The sequence below is a fragment of the Geotrypetes seraphini genome, chromosome 2, assembly GCF_902459505.1.
Source record: "Geotrypetes seraphini chromosome 2, aGeoSer1.1, whole genome shotgun sequence".
Lineage (NCBI taxonomy): Eukaryota > Metazoa > Chordata > Amphibia > Gymnophiona > Dermophiidae > Geotrypetes > Geotrypetes seraphini.
Genome location: NC_047085.1, coordinates 430209446 through 430232793, shown reverse-complemented (window position 1 = coordinate 430232793; position 23348 = coordinate 430209446). Strand labels below are relative to the sequence as shown.

Below are 23348 nucleotides of genomic sequence, written 5' to 3'. Positions count from 1 at the left end.
AAGCTTAAAAAGAATGCAAACACGTCAATAGCCAAATGACGTGGGGAAAAAAAATTGACTTACCTAGAGAATTCTAAGTATATGGAGACCAGAAGAATGAAATGGGACAGCCTTTTGAAAGATGTTTGGCATCATCACTTCGTGCTCTCAGGGAGAAGTGAAAAAGAAAGAAAGGAAAAAGAAAACACTGAAAGTGCTGCAATCGCTGAGTAAAAGGAAAGAAACTGCGCATAAGCAGGAAGTCTCCTCTTGCTGAGAAGCGCACCGGAAATGAAGAAGAAAGACTGATTCTACGTACTGCATCTACGGAAAGACAAAAGGAAACTAAAAAAAAAAAAAAAACCCAAAGGAAGTTTAAAATAACACGTGGAAGGAAAAATACAGATAAGAAATAACTCTTATAAAAAGAAAATGCACCACTTCACTTGATCCACGATAAAAATCGAAAAAACTGACAACAACAGAGAACTGACCATAAACTGAGCTGTTCTTGCTCACTCAAAACACCAGGAATGAGAAATGTGGACCAGGATAAAGCTAAGACAACAACTACTGAGAAGTGGACCAGTTTCTGCCTCGCTTTCCAGACCAGTACCTCTTCGATGCTTGCAGATGCAGATTGGAGACAGAGCAGAACTCAGCAAAGTCTTTACAAAGAGTGATATTGAAACTTTTTCTAAGTTAACAGGGGACAGATAAAGAATATGCAAAAACCAAAGTATTTAAAAAGACGATTATTCATGATGTCTTAATCAACGGACTTATATCAGCAGTGTTGGGTACTAAAATGCCTGGAAAGAGGTGTATATTAGTGTATCAGGAAATCCAGTTCTTAGCCCCTTTGTATACAGGAGAGGAAATGTAGGTTGCAGCAGAGGTAAAAACTCTGAAGAGGTCCATGGCTCATATCTCAGTCTCATACACTATGAGGAAGAGTGGGAAGATGATTGTCCTACCAAAATACAAGGGCTCCTGAGAACTGAGCATGGTACAAATATCTGTCTAAAATGGACCTCAAGTGATGTAAATAAATTCAGCTTTTTAGAATTCTGATATAATAAATGCTTAGTTCTACAACTAATAGGTTGATGAAAAAAAAACCCAGCAATACACTAAAAAAAAAAAAAAAAAAAGCTAAGCTCAGAGCAAAATATGATACAAGTTATATATTTAAAAAGAGGGTAGACATCACTACAAATTAAGATAAAAGGATGAAGGTCATCTTTAAAATTATGGAGAGATGGCAGCCCTCATAGTCATGACTCTTTTATATTTATTTTTGGCTCACTTTAAAAATGCTGCATTGGAGATAAAACATAAATGAGCAAATTATTGTTATCTTATAAAAAGACCTGATATTTAAATTTTTTGTATTACTATGAAAGTAATCATTACTGCTTACTGCTGATCAATTGGTTAGAAATCGATACATTGAAAGGCTATTTATTTTCAAGATATTACAAGATATTGATAAAGTCCACCTCCACCTATAATATATACAATTGTAAAAGCCTATTTAGAATCTGATGGAGGTTACTTTGATAAATATAAATGTTGTGATCTCTTCTATGATAGAAATGCAATGTGTGACAACCCCAAGAAATTCAGAAAAGCCCAAAAGGTTGCTATAATTTAAATAATATAGTAATATACAACCATACTTAGACCTTCAAGAAAAGACATTCATATATGAGAAATTGTAATGTTGTCTCTAGGTGAAAATATTGCTTTGTAGATATAACATAGTAAAATTAAGATAATATTTCTTTATGGAAAAAAAAAAAAAAGAAATTAGAAATCAAACATACTCATTAGATAAGATAGATAAAAGTAAAGGGAGGATGTCAAATATAGGCAATTCCTTATATACTAAAGAAATAAAAGAATATATAGAATTTTAAAAGTAAATATAAAAGAAAACAAAGATATAAAATTATAAACTAATTCAGTAAATGATATGATAAGATATGTTCATTAATATGGAGTAATAATTATAAAATTATAATATTTAGCTTGTAATGGAGTAATATCAGACCTGATCTATTTTGCGTTTCCAAGTGATCATATATATATGGGGTGGGAAGGGAGGGAAAGGGAGGGTATTAAATTTTAAGGGTACGGGCAAAATAGGAAATTCTTCAAACTATCTTATATATGGGAAAATGAAGTTTATTAAAAACACTGAAGATGGGATTGTTATATTACAAATTACAATAATATATAATGGATCTTAAGATAATCTCTTTAAATGTTAATGGTCTCAATCACCCGATTAAAAGAAAAAAGGCATTATTATTTTTAAAAAGACAAAACGCTGATATATGCTGCATACAAGAGACCCATTTGTCAAATAATGAATCCATAAAGCTAAAAGGTGATTGGGTCAAACAATGTTTCTTTTCTGCAGCAATAGGAAAAAAAGCTGGTGTTGCTATATTAATAAATAAAAAATGTACTGCTTCATTTAAATTTAAGGCAGCTGATCCTCTTGGAAGATGGATATATGTAGAAATGGACATGGGAAATACCACCATGACGCTCTTTAATATATATGCCCCTAATTCGAATCAAAATGAATTTTTTAAAACTCTACAACAATTAATTCTTCCACTGGCTACTTCAAATTTAATAGTAGCAGGAGATTTCAATGCTGTGATGGATCCATTGATGGATAAAAATCCGAGAAGATTTATAAAATCATTAGGACTTGATAATTTGGTACAATCTTGTGATTTAAAAGATATTTGGCGCATACTTCATTTTGATGGTCGAGAATTTTCGTTTTGTTCACAAGTCCATAACTCTTTTTCTAGAATAGATTATATTTTTGTTTCTAATCAATTAGTACATCAAGTCACACAGGCTATCATTGATCCAATTATATTATCAGATCATGGTGGAGTGTGGATTGAAATTAAAATAATAGATCAAAATAGAAATAAACCTATATGGAAATTAAATAATGCACTGCTTGCAGATACTGACTTTTGTACAAATCTTATGGAAAAAATGGAAGAATATTTTCAAATTAATGATATAGAAGAAATTTCAATAGAGACTTTATGGGATGCTTTTAAAGCATACATTAGAGGACAAATTATTTCTTATTCAGCAATGCAAATAAAAAAGAAAAAAAACAATTTACAGAATTAGAAAAACTAATAAAGTCTCTAGAATCAAAATTAATTGAAAAATGGGATTATTTGGCACAACAAGAATTGTTAAAAACTAAAGGAAAATATAATGAAATTTCTTCAAAAATCATTAGAAAAGATTTATTTGTACAACAAGCTCTGTATTATGGAAATTCAAATAAAGCGGGAAGAATGATAGCAAATTATCTCAAAGCAAAAAAAAAGAAAACAAAAATAATTGCAATTCAAAATGAGAATAGAGAAATGTTATCTCACAATGATCACATAATGAAACAATTTTTGAAATTCTATAAAAAATTGTATTCTTCCGAGCCTTATTCAGAAAAGGAAAAAGATTGTTTAGAATTTCTAAAGTTAATAAAAGGACCGAAGATTCCTGAACATATAAAACGAAGTTTAGAAGAACCAATATCCTTAAAAGAATTAGATACAGCATTGGAATCCCTTAGGGCTGGATCCGCTCCAGGTGGAGATGGCTATACAGTAGAGTTTTATAAATCATTTCAAAACATTACAATGCCCTATTTATTAAAATTATATCAGACACAACTAAATAAAGGTTATATCACAGGTACTATGGCTGAATCAATAACTATAGTTTTACCTAAGCCAAATAAAGATCCCACTTTGGTTTCAAATTATAGACCTATTTCTTTAATAAATGTAGATGGAAAAATTTTGACCAAGGCATTAGCATTAAGATTGGCTAAAGCTCTCCCTTTCATTATTGATATGCATCAGACAGGTTTTGTAGCTCAAAGACATTCATCTCATAATACTAGATTGGCACATCACATGTTATATTTGACAAAATCCATTAATGACCCAACATTCTCTATTTCATTAGACGCTGAAAAAGCTTTTGATAGAGTGGAATGGAACTTCATGTTTCAGGCAATGGAATGGTTTGGTATAGGATCCGGTTTTATACAAATAATAAAAGCATTGTATAACTCCCCTGTTGCTAGATTATACATCAATAATAATATTTCAGAAAAATTTATTTTGCAAAGGGGAGTTAGACAAGGATGCCCACTATCTCCACTGCTTTTTGATATCGTTTTAGAACCCTTGTTATTAGCTATAGAACAAACAAGGGAGATACAGGATATTCCACATTCAGATAGAGAATATAAATTATCAGCATATGCTGATGATATTTTACTTTATTTGAGAAATCCGGAAACAACCATTCCAAATTTGCTTGAATTGATTGAAAAATTTGGAAAATTTTCAGGATATAAAATAAACTGGAATAAATCAGAAGTACTTCCACTCAATGTACATTTTACAAAAAGTCTATTTGATTCATTTTCTTTTATTTGGAAAGAAGAAGGAATAAAATACTTAGGAATTTGGATTACAAAAACTGTAGAAGAGACAATGAAAATTAATGAAAAAAATATACTACAAAAAGTGTCAGAAATGTGTGAGCAATGGAATCCTCTGTGCATATCCTGGTGGGGGAGAATACAAACTGTAAAAATGATGATATTACCAGTAGTTTGTTACCAAATGGGTATGATACCAATTTTTTTTCAGGGGTCATTTTATAAAAAACTGGATAAGATGTTAACAAAATGTATTTGGCTTGGAAAAACCCTCAGAATTGCTCTAGTATCATTACAAAGACCAATTGCGGAGGGAGGGGTAAATTTTCCAAATTTTTATAGGTACCATCAAGCCTATATTATGCATCAGGGTATGTATTGGATCCTCCCAGAGCCCATTGAACATATACCAGATTGGTTCTGGTTAGAATGGAGATTAATGTTTCCTTTACGTCTAAGTCATGTTATCAGTATTCAAATGCCAAGGTTATATAAGGATCACAAAATATTGGTTGATACTTGGAAAACTATAAGATATATAAGTAATCTAACTCCTATTCCAATAACCAAATCAACGACTCAAACAATATGGCTCAATCCAAAGATCAAAGTTGGCGGTTTTAAAATTATCTGGAAACATTGGATGATTGCTGGAATTCGGATTTTAGAAGATGTAATAAATAAAGGTAAACTGCTTGAATTTTCACAATTGCAAAATAAATTCGGTTTGAATAAATCACAATATTTCAGATGGATGCAATTGAAGCAGGCCATTCAGGTAGGGTTCCCTGAATGGAAAAATCTTAATAATTATCATAATATAGAATTCTTATGTTTTCAGATAGATTCCATGGGTCACCAGGCCGCAAGGTGGTATAAATTAATATCTGAATTTGTACATAAAAAGAAAAAAAATGGTCTTAGAGATATTTGGAGCATTGAGATTAAACATCAGATTAATGCATCTCAATGGCCACGACTTTGGTCTTGGAGGATAAGATGTACACTGTCAGCATCTATGAGACAAACTTGGTTTTTTATTTTACATAGAGCTTTATGGACTCCTACACGTTTACATAGAATTGATAGCTCTAAGTCTAATAGATGCTGGCATTGTCATCTTGAAGCAGGGACATTAGATCATCTTTTATTCTATTGTCCATTCATATTAACATTTTGGAAATCAATTTGGCCCCAAATCAATAGGATGTTAGAAAATCCTGTAGCCTTGACATACGATACAATTCTATTTGGTACTGCAATGAGATCTCAAAGTCAAATTTCATCAAATAACAACAAACTTTTATTTATAATGACTGGAATAGCAGTACAACAAATTACATACAATTGGAAAAATTGTGACAGATTGAACTATAATTTTTGGTGGAACTCAGTTTGCCATATATATATAAAATGGAACATACATTTGCAACACAAAAAGGATATATGGATAAATTCAAAAAGATTTGGGGACCATTAACAAAATATTGTAATAATTAAATTTCATTTTCCCATAATAAGAAAATAGTTAAAGAAGAAAGGGAGGGAGGGGATATGGGAGGGGGATTTATACTCTTTATTATAAATTATAAATAAAATATTATTAATAGATGGTATTCATACATGAAAACAATGTAATAAAGAGAAGGGAAAAAGGTTAATAATTTAAAAAATAATTGATAAAATCATTACAATATATATGTTGTATAACTTTATAAGAAAAATAATTACAGTTATATGATATATAAAATCATAAGAAATATAAGATAAGAAATGTTATGTACAAAATACATTATAGAAATATCAAGTGTATTATTAAGATAATTGTATGAAAATTTATGACACTTGTTGTTAAATGAAAAAATCAATAAAAAACTTAAACAGAAAAAAAAAATTATCATTTATATTCAGGGGTTTTTTTTTCAAAGAAGTCAAGGCAGATGACTTTAAAATATGCATTGTCATCTCAGTAACACTATAGAAAAACAGAAAAATATAGTGCAAAATATAGACAACGGATATAAATTCTCAAAACGGACACATTTCGATCACTAAATTGAAAATAAAATCATTTTTCCTACTTTTATTAGCTGATGATTTCATGAGTCTCTGGTTGCACTGACTGACTGTGCATCCAATATTTATTTCTTTCTGCCTCCTGCACGCTTCTTCTCCTCTGGACCTCATTCCCTTCCCCAACCAACATCTCTCTTTCTGTCCCTCCATGAGTCCAACATTTCTCCCTTTCTCATCCCCCCAGATCATGTGCAGCATTTTTCACAACTGTCCACCAGCCCCATGCCACATCTCTCCCTCCATCACTATGTCCAATATTCCTCCTCCTTGCATCCCCTTCAATTCTCCCTCTCATTCTTCTCTTCCCCATGCATCTCTACCTCTCTCCTCTCTCTATGCCCAATTTTCCTCTTTCTTCCTTTCCCCATGTGCCACCATCTCTTTTCCTCTCACTCACACACTTATGCCCAACAATTCTCCCCTTCTATTCCCTCCCTCCTATGTCCCAAGTTAGTACCCCCTTCCTTCATCCCTTCTGTGTCCCATGTTCATGCCACCTCCCTTCCTTCTGAATCAAGTTTATGCCCCCTCCCTGCCTTCCAGCTGGTGTCCCAGAATTATGCCCCTCCAATGCCCCAACATGCTTCTTTTCCCCTCCTTTCTCCCAGAAAGATCGTGTCCCCTTATTTGTTCGAGCCACACTCACTCCATCTGCTTTCAGCGGCTTACACGCAGGCAGCGATTCACACACTGCATGTAGCTGACCCACAAGCCTTCCCTCTGACGTCAGCGAGGTAGTTTCCTGGTCTGCTATGTGCGTGTGAACTGCTGCCGGTGCTGGCTGCGCATTATCCCAACAAGCCTTTAAAGGAGCTAGTGCAGCAAGGAGGTAACTGGGAACCTCCCCCCTCACTCTGACCTGGAGGGTCGGCTTCGGGAGGAAGGGGGAGGGCAGGGATCTCCAGCAGCGGTTTCAGCGGATGGGGTGGGCAGCAAGGAGGGATCCCTGGTGGCGGTAGCATGGCTTTGACGGACGTGTGGCAGGAAATATTCTCCGCAGCGGCCATGCCGCGTACCCCCAACAAGCAGTCCGCATAACCCAAGGGGCATGCTTACCTCAGGTTGAGAAACACTGTTTTAAGATACTAATATACTTACTTTTTAATCCTATCATTATCACTTAGCATATCAACAGCTGGGTTAAGCTGGTAATTCAGCAGTTCTACCCCAAAGAGATCATACTCCAGGAAAGATCCAAGTGTAGCAAATTCTAGCAGTGTGTTCTCATCAAATATAGTCCTGCAATAAATAATGTAATTGAGTCAAAGACAATGCAATTTTCAGATGACACCTTAGGTTCAAGCAGATCTTGGGCATCTATCGTAAGTGCCCAGGCATTATCTATATATTTATATCCCGCATATTCAAAATCTATGTGGGTTACAAAATAACATTAAGTCAAAATACACAAACACATCATAACATCTACAATAAAAACAGCACACTTTAAATTTCTTAATATAAGCTTTCTTACATATCTGTAAAACTAAAAATCAATCTTATAAAAATTAATCCTATATAATAAAACCCTTAGCGCATGCGCACTTTGAAACTCTGCACCTCCACATGCATAGTACGATAGAACTTTCCCCTACTTGAAGGAGCCTGCGGTGGTTTCCCTATCACTCTCCCTCGGCAACACTGTGAGCCCGAAGACAGTGGCGACCACCACGGCAGCGACTCCCCCCTCCCACCCTCTGTCCGTCTGCTGAGGAAACTCCGAGTGAGGCCAAAAGGAAAAATAAAAACAACCATTGCTGTGGAGGGGGAAAGGGGCACTTCCAATTGCGGCAGGGAAGGGCGGGGCTTCTCAGTAATGGATAGCACCAGGAGCCAATAAAGAGCTAGAGGTGCGACTGCCTAGCCAATGAGGAGAAGGGCAGGGATGTGAGGACATAGGCTAGGCTTTCTCTCCTGCAAACAGGAGACATTTACACTGTTGTATTTGATTCCAGGGTCCAAGCCATACTTCAGAGGCAAAAGGAGAAAATAGGAGAAGGGAACTAGGGACTGAAAAAAAGGGTAGGTGGGAGAAGGGGGCTGAAGCTGGGATCGGTATTGTAAAAAGGGAACATGTTAGAGAAAGGGGCTGATATAAAATATGACCGTGTGTCACCCTTTTATCGGGTGTTGCATTGTTTGCCAGTGGAGGTGCACATGGAATTTAAATTCGGTTGCTTTTGTTTTAAGGTTTTATTTGGTTTGACTCCCAAATATATAAATGAACTTTTCTTTTTTACAATCAATGGACATAAAAGAAGCTCACTTTTGAATTTTGCTTTTCCGCTTGTTAAAGGATGCAAACTTAAAAAACATCATCAGCATCTTCTTTCATATCAAGCAGCAGCATGGGGCAAAGACTTAGATCAGCTGCTCCTTTTACCGAAATTTATGGGGAATTTAGAAAACATCTAAAAACACAGTTATTTTTGAAGTACTTAGGTAGTTAATTTGTAAAATTTTAGACTATGTAATTATTAGATTTTAGGGGTTTTAGCCATTGGTTCTTAACTCTCTAATCTTCTTCAACTTTTATTGCATTTTAAATGTATTTTAAATGATGCAAACCACATAGAACTTCACGGCTTTGCGGTATATAAATAAACTGTTGTTATTATTATTATTAAGAGGGCTGGGGGCAGAAAAGGGGATATGTGTGAGAAGGAGGCTGCAAAAGGGAAATGTGAGAAAAGGGGTCTGGGGCTGGAGGCTGAAAGGGAAAATATGGGTGAAGGGGCTGGGGGTGTAAAAAGGGGTTTGGAGCTGGGGCTGAAAAAAGGGGACATGTGAGAGAAAGGGGCTGAAGATAGAATAAGTGATAGAATAAGTGAAGATGCAGAAGCAAAAGTTGATGGGGAAAGGGGGAATGGAGAGGGAGTTCTATGGAAGTGAAGGACAGAGAAAGGAGACAGATTTTTAAGTTGGTGGAAATAGGGAAGGTAAAAGGGGAAATGGGAGGCTGAATATGGGGGTAAGACATAAGAAGAATAGCCATACTGGATCAGACTAATCTATTCTAGTTCCTATTAATGTAACGGGCTAAAACACTAGTAAATAATAAAACAATCAAGCAACAACTTTTCATCAGAAAACCTAAAAAGCCTTTTCAAAAAAATAAGTCTTCAGCCTCATGAAAGAAGGACAAAATCTGACGAACAGTATCAGGGAGAGCATTCCACAAAGGATGATGGGAATCCCATCTCTTGACAGACTAGGGTTTTATGATCTGGACCATTTTGCAAAGTTTGTCCTGAAAGTAAAAAATATGTTCACATGTTACATACCAAGAAAGAAAAATGGGTAGATGTGTATGATAAATGACTTAACCGTCAAACCAAAGCGTTTCAGCAAAGGCTGCATAATTTTTAAGAAAAGGTATGCACATGCTATTATTATCCTTGGGGTCTTTTAAGTAGTTTGCGGACATCTTTGATAAAATCAACAGAGAACAATATCATAGGAATGAGATGTTTTCACAGTAGTCACTCATGATTCCATTCAAATCAAAGTAGGCAATAGCTATCTTACTCCCCCCCCCCCCTCTTTTTTTTTTTTTTTTAACTAAGCTGCGGTAGAGGTTTGTACCATGGCTCAGAGCCCAAAATCCTCCGATGCGTTGGAGCAGGGCCTGAGTATTTAGCGCCCCGGACCATGGTAGAATTTGTCTATCGTGGCTTAGTAAACAAGGGCCTTAGCTTTTAATATAACACCTTTTAAAAAGTAGATGCCTTTCACACATTAGTAGTCCAATAAATAAAGGGTCTACAAGAATACCTCATCTCAGTCCCAAACAGTTAAAGCAGGGGTGTCCAACCTGCGGCCCGGTGAAGTATTTTGTGCGGCCCCGGTTGAGGGCGATGCAGTGTTTTCCTCTGCTGCCCCTGGGTATTTACCATCTTGCCAGCTCCCTCCTCTGTCTTGCTGCAGCGTTTGTGCAACCCCAGAAACATTTTTTTCAGTCAGTGCGGCCCAGGGAAGCCAAAAGGTTGGACACCCCTGAGTTAAAGCATTGCTTTCATATAATAGACCAAAATTAAGTAAAGGGTAATGGACTTGATAGGTTATGTTTCAGTGGTTCTACCACAGGAGTTTACATTTATTATATGCAGGTACTTTCTCTATTCCTAGTGGGCTGGGGTAATGGAAAGTTACATGACTTTTTCAGTCACAAAGAGCTGCAGTAGGAATCAAACCCAGTTTCCCAGGTTCTCAGCCCACTAGGCCAGTGTTTCTCAAGTTGGTCAAGTCGGAGCGCCCCCTTGCTATTCATGTTTTCAGGATATTCACAATGAATATGCACAAGATTGATTTGCATACACTGTCTCTGTTGTATGCAAATCTCTTTCATGCATATTCATTGTTGTTGACCTGAAAACCTGACTGCCATGGGCTGCTCCAGGACCAAATAGGGAGACACCGCATTAGGCTTCTCCTCTGCTCATGTTAGGGTTACCAGATTTTACTTCAGTAAAATCTGGACCCCCTAGACCAGGGATCTCAAAGTCCCTCCTTGAGGGCCGGAATCCAGTCAGGTTTTCAGGATTTCCCCAATGAATATGCATTGAAAGAAGTGCATGCACATAGATCTCATGCATATTCATTGGGGAAATCCTGAAAACCCGACTGGATTGCGGCCCTCAAGGAGGGACTTTAAGACCCCTGCCCTAGACCCACTCCCAGGCCCACCCAGTTCTACCGATTCCCGCCCTGTAATGTCCCCAATCCCACCCTAGCCCCGCCTCCTCTGTCTGCCCTCATCGGGCAGGAGGGCATCCGCGCACGCACTGATGCCCTCCTACCCGACGCAATTTCAAGGAAGCTTTTCAAAACCCAGACAAAGGAGGATATATCCAGGGAAATCTGGACTTCTGTAAACCCTAGCTCATGCACCTAAAAGGCCTGATATTCAACGCTATTTAGCTGGCTTCAAACAGCTCCCAGCCGCCTAAACAACAGAGAGCTGGCTATCCCCTTTTAAAGCTAAGATACACCTTTTAATTCCAGCCTTCATTTTAAGTGTCCTTCCTTACCCCTCCCTATTGTAATATCCCTTACCCGTCTCAACTCACCAATCTGCTGACTTCAATCAAGACTACAAAACTTTCAAAAAAGAAACAAAGACCTTACTCTTCAAAAAATACATAAAACCAATATAACTTTACCAATAAAGTCCCAATCTCCACCGGCTTTACCAATCCTCTCCTTAGATAATTAGAACATGCTCTTTTCAAGTTTATTAAAAAATTTTTATACCGCTTATTCAAATTTCTAAGCGGTGTACAGCAATGATAAAAAGTAAACTTTAAAAGAAACAAAACCAATTAGTGTTAAAATATTGTACAATACAGTATCATGTTAGTAGATTTAAACATAAATACATATATTAACTGGAAACAAATAGGGAAGTGGGGTGGCGTGTCAAGATGGCGGCGATGTGAGGAGCAGTGAGTGACGAGACGAGATCTCTCCGAGTTTGCATATCTTTAATAAAGAATTATACCTCAATGCCCCATACGAAGAGGAAAGGGATGGTTAGGGGTCCTTCCTTGCCGGCCCTGGCGTCCACCCCGCTCCAGCAAACCATGGGACCGCTTCTTTTCTGCTCTTCCGGCACCAGCATTTTCCGGAGTGGAGAGCCTGGCTTTGGGCGGCGAGTTGAGGGAGTCGTTGCCCTTTCGGGCATTGAAACATCCTTGTCTCCTCCGGTTGCCCTCACACCTCCGTGTCCAGCGACCGCCGAGGCGCTGGGGCGGGAGGCACGCGATCCCAGAAGTGGAGGCGCGGGGTCTCCTGGCGGGGGTACGGCATCCGAGTTTGGTCAGCTGATGGAAGCAAGCAAGAGTGGGGAGAATTTGTCTTCACCGACGGAGGTTTCCTTACACAATATCTGGGCTTTGCTTCAGCGGATGGAGACAAAAATGGAAAAATTGTCGGAGGAGGTAACTAAAATAGTGGAGAATTTAGACTCATTGACTAAAACTGTGGAAACAATGAAATTGAACTCTGTTGCTCAAACTAAGCAGATGCAGGAGGAGATACTGCATTTACAACAGTTTAAGGTGGCTTCTATTAAAGATAGTACTTCTATACATAAAAAATTAGAGCAATTTGAAAATTTTAATAGACGATTGAACCTCCGTATTTTAAATTTTCCCCAAATTCCGGGTATATTGCCTTTTGACTTATTGAAAAGATATTTGATTGAAAATTTAAAGATTTCCTCAAATTGTATTCCTTCAATAAATAAAATTTACTATTTACCAAATAAGAAGATACCTGGAAGAGAAGGAGGAGAGAATGAGATTGAGAAAGATAGAAAAATAAAAAATAAAGAAATAGAATTTGCTGATGTGACTGCTCTTCTTGAACAAACAATAACTGTTGACACTGATAGAGCTATGCTCTTAGTATCATTTGTTTTTGAACAAGATGTGAACATGATTATGAAATTGTTCTTTAAAAACTCACAAAAGTTATTTGGGGAACAGAAAATATGGATATACCCTGACGTCGCAAAGACTACGCAAGAACGGAGGAAAGAATTTCTTTCTATGCGTCAAGATACTATTAATTTGGGAGCAACGTTTCAGAACAAGCTCCGAACCACCTAGGGAGGAGCGATGACAAATCGGCCGAAGCCTTGGGGGCCAATCGGCTAGGCGCAGGGGGGGGGGGGAAGGGGGGTAGGATAGATTAGGGTGAGCGGAGGGGAGGTCGCCCCTTTCGTTTCTTCTAGCATACCCCTGCAAATGCTTGGTTAGGTATTTGGGAGTCAAATACACTTTTTTTTCTCCAAACCATCTGAAGGAATTCCTAGATGTGAAGAAGATCATCAAGGACTGAGGGATAACGAAACTTTAATAGCTGGTGCTTAGATACATTAAGCCTATCTGTCAATTTAATTTTTCTTTAATTTTTCTCTCATATATTTTCTTGAATGACCACCCCCCAAAATTGAGGTCTAAGAAGGGGATAAAGGAATATTTTTATTTTCATATGTATGAGTTTATAATACTTCTGTGTTGTTTGCCTCCCTGTGTTCATTGTAGCAAGATGTATTCTTGTAAGTTTTGTTGAATATAGAAATAAACAATTTTAAAAAAAATAGGGAAGTGGGACTGAACTACAATAATTTAAGATAAAGCACACTTAGGGATAAAACAACAGGTAGGGAAAGGGACTGTAGTTAGTTAGCCCTAAGAAGGACAATTTTATCCAAAAGCATCCTCAAATAAAAATGTTTTGAGTTTTGCTTTAAATTGTATTAAGATCATAACAATTCTTATGTAATCCGATTTGAACTGCAAGGTAAAGGCGGAATAGAAGTCACTAATGTAATGTAATCCGTCTCATTTACTATCATTTATTGTATTTCCTCCCCTGTTTCCCTTTTGGTCCTGTTTATGTCACAAGTACTGTCAATGTTTTTATACTGAACCTCTGTATTTGTATTATTATATGTTTTAGATTTGTTCATCGCTTTGTATTACGAATAAGCGATTCATCAGATTTTAAATAAAACTTGAAACGTGATTCAACAAGAGATAGATAACTATTTCCTGCAGAATATCCAGCTTAGCAGATTGGCCAGTGACTAGGGTTACCAGAGGTCCGGATTTCCCTGGACTTGTCCTCCTTTTCTAGGACATGTTCGGAGGTCTGGACGACTTTTCAAAACACGGCACTTTGTCAGGGTTTTGCACAGCTTCCAGCAAGCAGTGACATCGGGACGGCATCTGTGCATGCACGGATGCAACGTGGTGACGTATCGTGCATGCGTGTGATGTCATCACGTCACACCAGTGCAGATGCCCTCCCGACAAGCTACCAGGTTGAGAGGGCAGGGCTGGAGGCAGAACAGGCCGTGACTCGAGCAGAATGGGGCGTGACTCGGGAGGAACAGGGCAGGCCTGGGGGTGGGGCCATGGGTCTGGATTTTTGTTCTTAAAAATCTGGTATCTCTACCAGTGATTAGCTATATCAAATTATATTGCTACTCACTGCCAATATTCAGCAGCTCACCAGCTAAGTTCTCCAGTCAGATAGAGCCACCTAAAAGGGTGGTCTATTTTTGGCCAATGAGACTAGATTGTAAGCTCCTTTGAGCAGGGACTGTCTATGTGTTTATGTACAGCACTGCATATGTCTAGTAGTGTCAGTGGCATACCAGGGGGGGCGGTCTGCCCTGGCTGGGTCCGGAACCTCCCGCGAAGCTCTAAATGGCACCTCAGCACAGGTGCCGTACTTATTCCAGAGCAGAGTCAGCAGCTGCGCTGAAGTGCAAGAAGGTCCCACGATGACTGCGTCTACCACCTCTGCTCTGGAAGAGGTAAATGACGTCGGAGGGGGGTGGACCAGCAGCCGCAGTCATTGCAGGACCTTGCCACAACTCCCTGCATCTGCCAGCCCACCCTCCTCCGCCATCATTTACTTTTTCCGGAGAAGAGGCAGCAGAAGCAGTCATTGTGGGATCTTGCTGATTTGGATGGAGAGACAAAGGAGCATAGCAGGGTGGTGGAAGGAGAAAAAGGGGGTCAGGGTGGTATGGAAGGGTGGTGAAGGGAGAGAAAGTGGGTCAGGGTGGTATGGAAGGGTGGTGGAAGGTGATTAAGGGGGTCAGGGTGGTAGAGGGAGAGAAAGGGGGTCAAGGTGGTATGGAAGGGTGGTGGAGAGTGAGATAGGGGGTCAGGGTGGTATGGAAGGGTGTGGAGGGTGATAAAGGGGGTCAGGGTGGTATGGAAGGGTGGTAGAGGGAGAGAATGGGGCAGATGCTGATGGAATTGGTGTGCAGGGAAAGGGGAAAGAGACAAGGGGGCTGCATGGAATAGGGTTGGAGGGAAAGAAAGGGGGCAGATGCTGATGGAAGTGGGGGGGGAGAGGAGAGAGTGAAATGCCAGACCATGGGGGTGTGGGAGAGGGAAGAAGAGGAGAGGAGAGAAATGCCAGACCATTGGAGGAGGGAAGGGAAGAAGATGGATGCCAGACCAATGGGGATGAAGGGAGAGATGGAAGGGGGAGGCATAAAGTTTCTGGAAGGGGAATAGAAGGAGAGAAGATGCCATATAGAAGGGGCAGAGAGAGGGTAGACAGTGAATGAAAGAAAGAGAGTGACAAGAAGATCAGGAAATTAGAAACCAGAGAAGAGAAGGTAGAAAAAAATTATATTTATTTATTTTGCTTTAGGGGAGATACATCGCTGTTTCTGTGGGGTTGCATTGTATGCAGAGTCCAGCTTCTTGGTGCTGCAATTTAACCTTTGTCTATGTATTTATATTTTATCTCCTATTTTAGAAAATTGTAGAGCGTTTTTTAGCATTGGCCATGGTGGTAACAGCTCTGATGCTCAGAATTCTATGAGCGTCTGAGCTGTTACCATTGTGGCTAAAAGGGGAGCGAGTTTAGTTTGTGATTACATATTCCATACTAGGCAAAGGTGTTTTCTGTGTTCTGTGTGTTCGAAAAGACATGATTTTCTGTTAGGATTGACTGTGGAGGATTGATCTGTACTAGTCTGGCTTGTTTAGTTTTACAATGGGGTTAAGAACATAAGAAGTTGCCTCCACTGGGTCAGACCAGAGGTCCATCGCGCCCAGCGGTCCGCACCCGCGGCAGCCCATCAGGTCCATGACCTGTTAAGTGGTCCCTGACTTTCCTATAACCTATCTCTACTTCCTATCTGTACCCCTCAATCCCCTTATCCTGCAGGAACTTATCTAAACCTTCCTTGAACCCCAGTAGATGTACTGCTCACTGCAGTACATAAGATGCTGCCTTTTCCTAGATCATGTGTGACGTGTGGATTGTTACTAAAAATCATGTTTTTCATACAGATTGGGGGGGGATCAAAAAATGATGTGCCCCGGGTGTCACATATGCTAGATATGCCACTGAGTAGCACTATAGAAATGATTAGTAGTAGCAGTAGTAGTAATTGTAACTTCATTGAGTATCCCCTAGTCTTTGTACTTTCTGAAAGAATAAATGATTGATTGATGTTTTCCAGTTCTACTCCACTTAGTATTTTGTAGACCTCTATCATATTCCCTCTTAGCCATTTCTTTTCCAAGCTGAAGAACCCTAATCTCTTTAGTCTTTCCCCATATAAGAGGAATTCCATCTTCTTAATCATTTAGTCACCCTTCTTTGAGCCTTTTCTAATTCCACCGTGGAGCAATTAGAGGCATTACAATATGCTTCATCTTATTTGATATTCCTTTTCTAATAATTTCAAGCATTCTGTTTGCTTTTTGGATACTGTTGCACACTCAACAGAAGATTTCAATTCACTGTCCATGATAATAATAATAATAATAACAGTTTATATACCGCAGGACTGTGAAGTTCTATGCGGTTTACAATGATTAAAGAAAATGCTACAAATTGAGTAGAACTTACATAGGTGGAGATTAGTGACTAACAGTTTATGAGATCAGTTGTTGTGGGAGATATTGGGCAGATCAGCTACCTAGGCACTTCAAGAACAGATATGTTTTTGATGACACCTAGATCTTTTTCTTGGCTGGTGACTTGGAAAGTGGAACAAAGCAGCAAGTAGCTATGATTTGGGTTATTCTTCCCAATTTCCATCATTTTGCGTTTGTTCACATTAAATTTCATCTGCCATTTGGATGCCCAGTCTTCCAATTTCCTAAGGTCTTTGAGTAATTTCTCACAGTCCGCATGCATTTTAATAACTTTGTTTAGCTTTGTGCCATCTGCAAATTTCCCATTTCCAGATCATTTATAAATATGTTAAATATTACCAGTGGAAGGATTAGATTTCCACTATTGACAACTGTATGTACTGAAAGCTGGGGGGGGATGTGCTCTCATCTTGCAGTCATTAACTAGACCAGTATAGCACTTTCATTAACCTCATGAAAAAAACATGGAATGGTAGAATTTAATGAGTCTAACTGCTAAGTTTGAAAGAGTGTTTGCGGAAAAAAAGGGATGTTTGCACATTTTAAAAAAAAATTTTGAATCCTCTTATAAAATATAGGGCCTTTTCTATTAAACTGAGCTAGCAGTTTCTAGTGCGGGGAGCCGCGCTGGATGGCCTGCGCTGCTCCAGATGCTCATAGAGTTCCTGGTCTAATATACCAGTGACTGCCTCTAGGATGCTTAGAGGCACCTAAGGCACCGTTAGGTGTGACTGTACAGAATAAGGGGCACCTAGTAGTTGATTGACAACCGCAAGGAGCGGCGCCTACAATGTAGGCTTGCTTAAGCGCTGTTTATAGAAATCTGGCCTTTAATGTCTATCTTGCTATCTTTAGGGGGGTTATGTCACAGGGACTTCAAGCTTGCAGTGACTTGCTACTCCTTAAGAACATAAGAATAGCCTTATTGGGTTAGACCGATGGTCCATCAAGCCCAATAGCCCGTTCTCACAATGGCCAATCCAGATCCCTAGTACCTAGCCAAAACCCAAGGAGTAGCAACATTCCATACAGAATCCTAAAGAACAGCAAGATTCTGGAATCCCAAAGAGTAACAAAAGATTACGGAACCCAAAAGAGTAGCAACATTCCATGCTACCAATCCAGGGAAAGCAGTGGCTTTCCCCAGGTCTCTCTCAATAACAGACTATGGACTTCGCTATGCTATCTGCTCTTACCACAACCTCTGGCAATGCATTCCAGAGCTTAACTATTCTCTGAGTGAACAAATATTTCCTCCTTTTGGTTTTAAAAGTATTTCCCTGTAACTTCATTAAGTGTCCCCTAGTGTTTGTAATTTTTGACGGAGTGAAAAATCGATCCTTCTTAGAGATAAAACGGCATCATTTTTATTTATTCCTTGGTAACATGTAGAAATAAAAGAAAAGCATAAAAGAAAAAATAGTACCTTTTTTATTGTATTAACTTACCGCCCCTCCGCCCTTTTTACAAAACTGTAGCACGGTTTTTAGTTCCAGCTGCGGTAGTAATAACTCTGACCCTCATAGGAATTTTATGAGCATTGGTGACAAATTATAATAAAACCTTACAAATGGAAATGTAAAAAGTTACTATAATTTTTTAAAATTTTGTTTACCGATCAAGATGAGACATAACCATTTTAGAGATATCGGCCCCAGTTTCCTGTAGAATACGAACAATCTGGAAAGGAGAATCGCTGTTCCTTCCAGGGTGGATGATTATAGGACAGCCAAGTTGGGTCTGGGCATGAGCTGTTGCCTGTAGTACTTTTCTTTCACTCTCAGTCAGTGGCCAGGAGCAACCAATTTCTCCTATCACTCCACACTTTATATCGGTTCCATCAGCTCCATGCTGTATTTCATTAAGTAGGATTTCAGTAAGCTGCAGAAAAAAAATGTAAGCATCCATTGTTACTAGAATCAATTGTTCATTTGTTTTCCAGCTACAGTTCAAAATGAGTTACATTCAGGTATAGTAGGTATATTGCTGGGTCAGCCAAAGGTTATGACTACATAAGACCTTTCCTAGCCAAAGAAAAAAAAAAAAAAAGAAAGTCAAACTTTTAGCATTTTACATCACTGAAGGGTAAATTCTACATGGTGATTGACAACAAAGGGAACTCCTGATCTGGTTATCTATCTTTGTTGTTTAACAGCATAATTTAAGCAAATTTGGGTAATTTGTACCAAAATAAATATCAGCAACACTTTGTATAACTGAGTAACAGACTTGCTGCTAACTTACCCCTACTGTGCAAAAGTGACATCAATATGATGGAGCGAGAGTGATACTCAAGTTTGCCTGCATTTGTTATAAAACATTGCATGGCCTTGTACCAAGTTATCTTTTAGAGTAGACCATTGTTAGTAGAAAGTAGGCGCCTTTTTTGTTTTCCTTCAGTATATAAGAGATTCTTTCATAGAACTTTATCTTTTCAGTCTGCTACATGGGATAAAACTTTTAGTAACCTGATTTTAAACTCTACTTCTTAGCAAGCCTTTAGAAGAGTGCCAAAAACTTCTGTATTTTATACATTTTTGTAACCTGGATTGCAATTCGCTGTGTATGTACCGTACTCTATTTCTTGTTAACCACATTGAAATGAAAGGTATTGAGGTATATAAATACATTTTTATGTTATGTTATATGACATATTTGCACAAACTGAGAAAATGGTATTTACTCAAGAAAATAGTTATCATCAATTTTTTGTGACAAACTAAACATTATACTGAATTTCTGACAAAGCACAGGATTCTATGTTTCTATCAAAGGGAGAGGTATGGCCAGTAGGAAAAAGGAGAATGAGATCTCTGAAAGAATGAGAGTCAGAAGGCCTTGAGCATGCGCAGATGCTCAAGGCCCAGCCCAGGCAAGAGGCGGGAGCTCGCATTCACCCTTACAACGAGCAGAAGGGGTAAGGACCGTGTTTGGGAAGAAGGGCGGGTGGATGCCGCTTTCAGCATGGGGGTGCTTTGCCGTTCTCGCGGAAGGGGGGGCGTTAACGGGGGGGTTACGATTCCGGTTCGGGGGGGGTGCAATGCCAGTTAGAGCGGGGGGAGGGGGTGATGGAGCAGCGCCGGTAGCCTCGGGGGGGGGGGGAGGGTTGGTGGAACGAATCAAAGCGAGTTTCCATTCATTCCTATGGGGAAACTCGCTTTGATATACGAGTAACTTGATTTACGAGCATGCTTCTGGAATGAATTATGCTCATAAACCAAGGTTCCACAGTACTTTTTTACAGAAAGGCTGGTAGATGCATGGAACAGTCTCCCAGAAGAGGTGGTGGAGACAGAGACTGTGTATGAATAGGCACGTGGGATCTCTCGGAGAGAGAAAGAGATAATGGTTACTGCGGATGGGCAGACAAGATGGGCCATTTGGCCTTTATCTGCTATCATGTTTCTATTATATAATTGAAAGGCTTAAATAAGCTTCTGAAAAAATATTGATGAAACTGGTATAATAGAACATTGGAAAGGTTGCACCTGAATGGGAAGAATTTGATCAATGATGCTGCAATAAGACAGGGGTGTTCACATCTTTGTGCATGTGTCTCTGCTTGGGGAGGACATTTTGAATAAATTCTGTGACTGAGTTTACTTTGTAGGAGTAGCTCAATACTTGTAACTAATCAAAAAGGTCCATCATATATTTAGCAAATACGTATGTTTTCATTCAAATTTTTGACTCTTGTATTTTACAAAGTATGTGAAACTTTTACAACTCTATACCAAGAATACCAAAACATAAAATTAATTAAATGCTTAATTTATTAATTTCTTTAATTCAATTCATATCCTAAAAACTAAGAAAATTTATTTCATCTACATTTACAATCTACAATAACAAGTAACACAAAGTGCAGAGTGCTACTAATGACAGAATCATAGGCTGGGAAAAGCTATAGGTACCGTCTAAAGTTTTTAAATAGAGGCTTATGCTGATTGAACAACATAGCATAAGAACATAAGAAGTGCCTCTGCTGGGTCAGACCAGAGGTCCATCACGCCCAGCAGTCCGCTCATGCTGGGGCCCACCAGGTCCAGGACCTGTATAGTAACCCTCTATCTATCTATCTATCCCCTTTTCCTTCAGAAAATTGTCCAAATCCTTCTTGAACTCCAATACCGTACCTTGCCCTATCACATCCTCTGGAAGCGCATTCCAGGTGTCCACCACCCTTTGCGTGAAGAAGAACTTCCTAGCATTGGTTCTGAATCTGTCCCCTCTTAATTTTTCCGAATGGCCTCTCGTTCTTGTAGTTTTCGAAAGTTTGAAGAATCTGTCCCTCTCCACTTTCTCTATACCCTTCATGATCTTGTAAGTCTCCATCATGTCCCCTCTAAGTCTTCACTTCTCCAGGGAAAAGAGCCCCAGTTTCTCCATTCTTTCAGCGTATGAAAGATTTTGCATACCTTTTATCAAACGTGTCGCTCTCTTCTGAACCCTCTCGAGTATCGCCATATCCTTCTTTAGGTATGGCTACCAATATTGGACGCAGTACTCCAGATGTGGGCGCACTATCGTCCGATACAATGGCAGGATAACTTCTTTCATTCTGGTTGTAATACCCTTCTTGATTATACCTAGCATTCTATTTGCTTTCTTAGTGGCCACTGCGCACTGCGCCAACAACTTCATTGTCTTGTCCACTACTACCCCCAAGTCCTTTTCTTGGGTACTCTCACTCAATAACAGCCCTCCCATCGTGGAGCTGTATCTCGGGTTTCTGTTTCCTACGTGCAAGACTTTACATTTCTCTACATTGAATTTCATCTGCCATCTCATCGCCTACTCCCCTAGTTTGTTCAGGTTCCTTTGTAAGTTTCGCAGTCCTCTATAGTCCTAGCCCCACTAAATAGTTTGGTGTCGTCTGCGAATTTTATTACTTCGCACTTTGTCCCTGTTTCTAGATCATTTATAAATACATTGAATAGCAGCGGTCCGAGCACCGACCCCTGTGGAACACTACTCATGACACTTCTCCAGTCCGAGTAGTGGCCTTCACTCCTACCCTCTGTTTCCTACCTGCCAACCAATTCTTGATCCACCTGTGTACGTCTCTTTCCACCCCATGGTTCTTCAGTTTCCGAAGTAGGCGTTCATGGGGTACCTTGTCAAAGGCTTTTTGGAAGTCTAAGTATACTAAGTAACTAAAACTGGAAAACAATAAGGATTAAGAAGAGAAAACCTCAGAACTGATTAAGCATTTCTTATTGGATCATGAATATAAGGAACAACTGGCTTGGTCAAGTCTACGGATTACAACTCAAGGAGATATTGGGACTTTAATTGACTCATCATCAAGTTAAGTGAGCTTTATTGAGTCTGAATGGTGTCAATACTTAACATCATTAAGAGCCTTGAAGATTGATTGATGGACTCTATTTAAAAGCTTTAGATAGTACCTGTAGCTTTTCCCAGCCTATGATTTTGTCATTAGTAGCACTCTGCACTTTGTATTACTTGTTATTGTAGATTATAAATGTAGATGAAATAAATTTTGTTAGTTTTTAGGATATGAATTGAATTAAAGAAATTAATAAATTAAACATTTAATTAATTTTATGTTTTGGTATTCTTGGTATAGTATTTTAATGAATTAAATATCAGTAACTGATTATATTTATCCTACTTTGTATAGTTGTGTATAACTAGGCTTTTACAACTGCCAACGTGCATATGCACATGACTTCCTGCCCACCGCTGCAGCACTGTTAAAAGAGCTAAGAGAACAGAACTCCTAGGAGAGGTGGGCATGCATATTAACATATATGAGAACTATTCAGCTGTCCAAAACAAAAAAAATGGGCGCTGAGGCACACAGTTTGCTCTACATGCCGATAGTAAGCGCTGATTGCACTGAGGTGAATCCTAACAGAGTTAAGTCCAGACTTTGACAAGTCTAGAAGGCACTTAAGCAGTTTGGGACAGATTCTGTATAGGATTAGGCGCCGCTAGACATCCTAATCAAGGACACCGAGCAACACCTAATTCTGGGATCCCCCATGGTAATTGACTGCACCAGTGTTCAGCCAATCCAAAAAATTAACAATTAAAGAGTTTGGTGGCAGTAAGGATGCATAGCAATACTTATATTGAAGCATCTTTTGACACCTAACGATGCCTATTTGAAAAGTAGGTGTGGTTAGGGGGCGGAGAATAGGCATGGTTGAGTTAGGCGCTGGTAAATTAGATCAAGTAAAACCTCGCCTAATATGCCGGCACCTACCTATAGGATGTCTAGTGACACCTAAGCACAACCAGATGCTACTAAGTGGGATTCTTTCTATAAGTAGTGCCTAGTGGATGATTGTCAACCATGCCAGGTGGCACCTACAATGTAAGTGTGCTTAGGA

The 23348-nt window shown here is 39.0% G+C and overlaps 1 protein-coding gene across 4 annotated transcripts in view; it reads right to left on the bottom strand.

Annotated features, from left to right (window-relative positions):
* PTER (phosphotriesterase related) overlaps nt 1-23348 on the bottom strand; it is a 118435-nt gene that overhangs the window by 28446 nt on the left and 66641 nt on the right. For all 4 annotated transcript variants that reach the window (XM_033931267.1, XM_033931268.1, XM_033931270.1 and 1 more), the window contains exons 3-4: nt 18602-18867; nt 7661-7801 (exon numbers count right to left, since the gene is read on the bottom strand). In XM_033931267.1, the coding sequence (XP_033787158.1) occupies nt 7661-7801; nt 18602-18867 (407 nt within the window). The remainder of the gene's footprint in view (nt 1-7660; nt 7802-18601; nt 18868-23348) is intronic.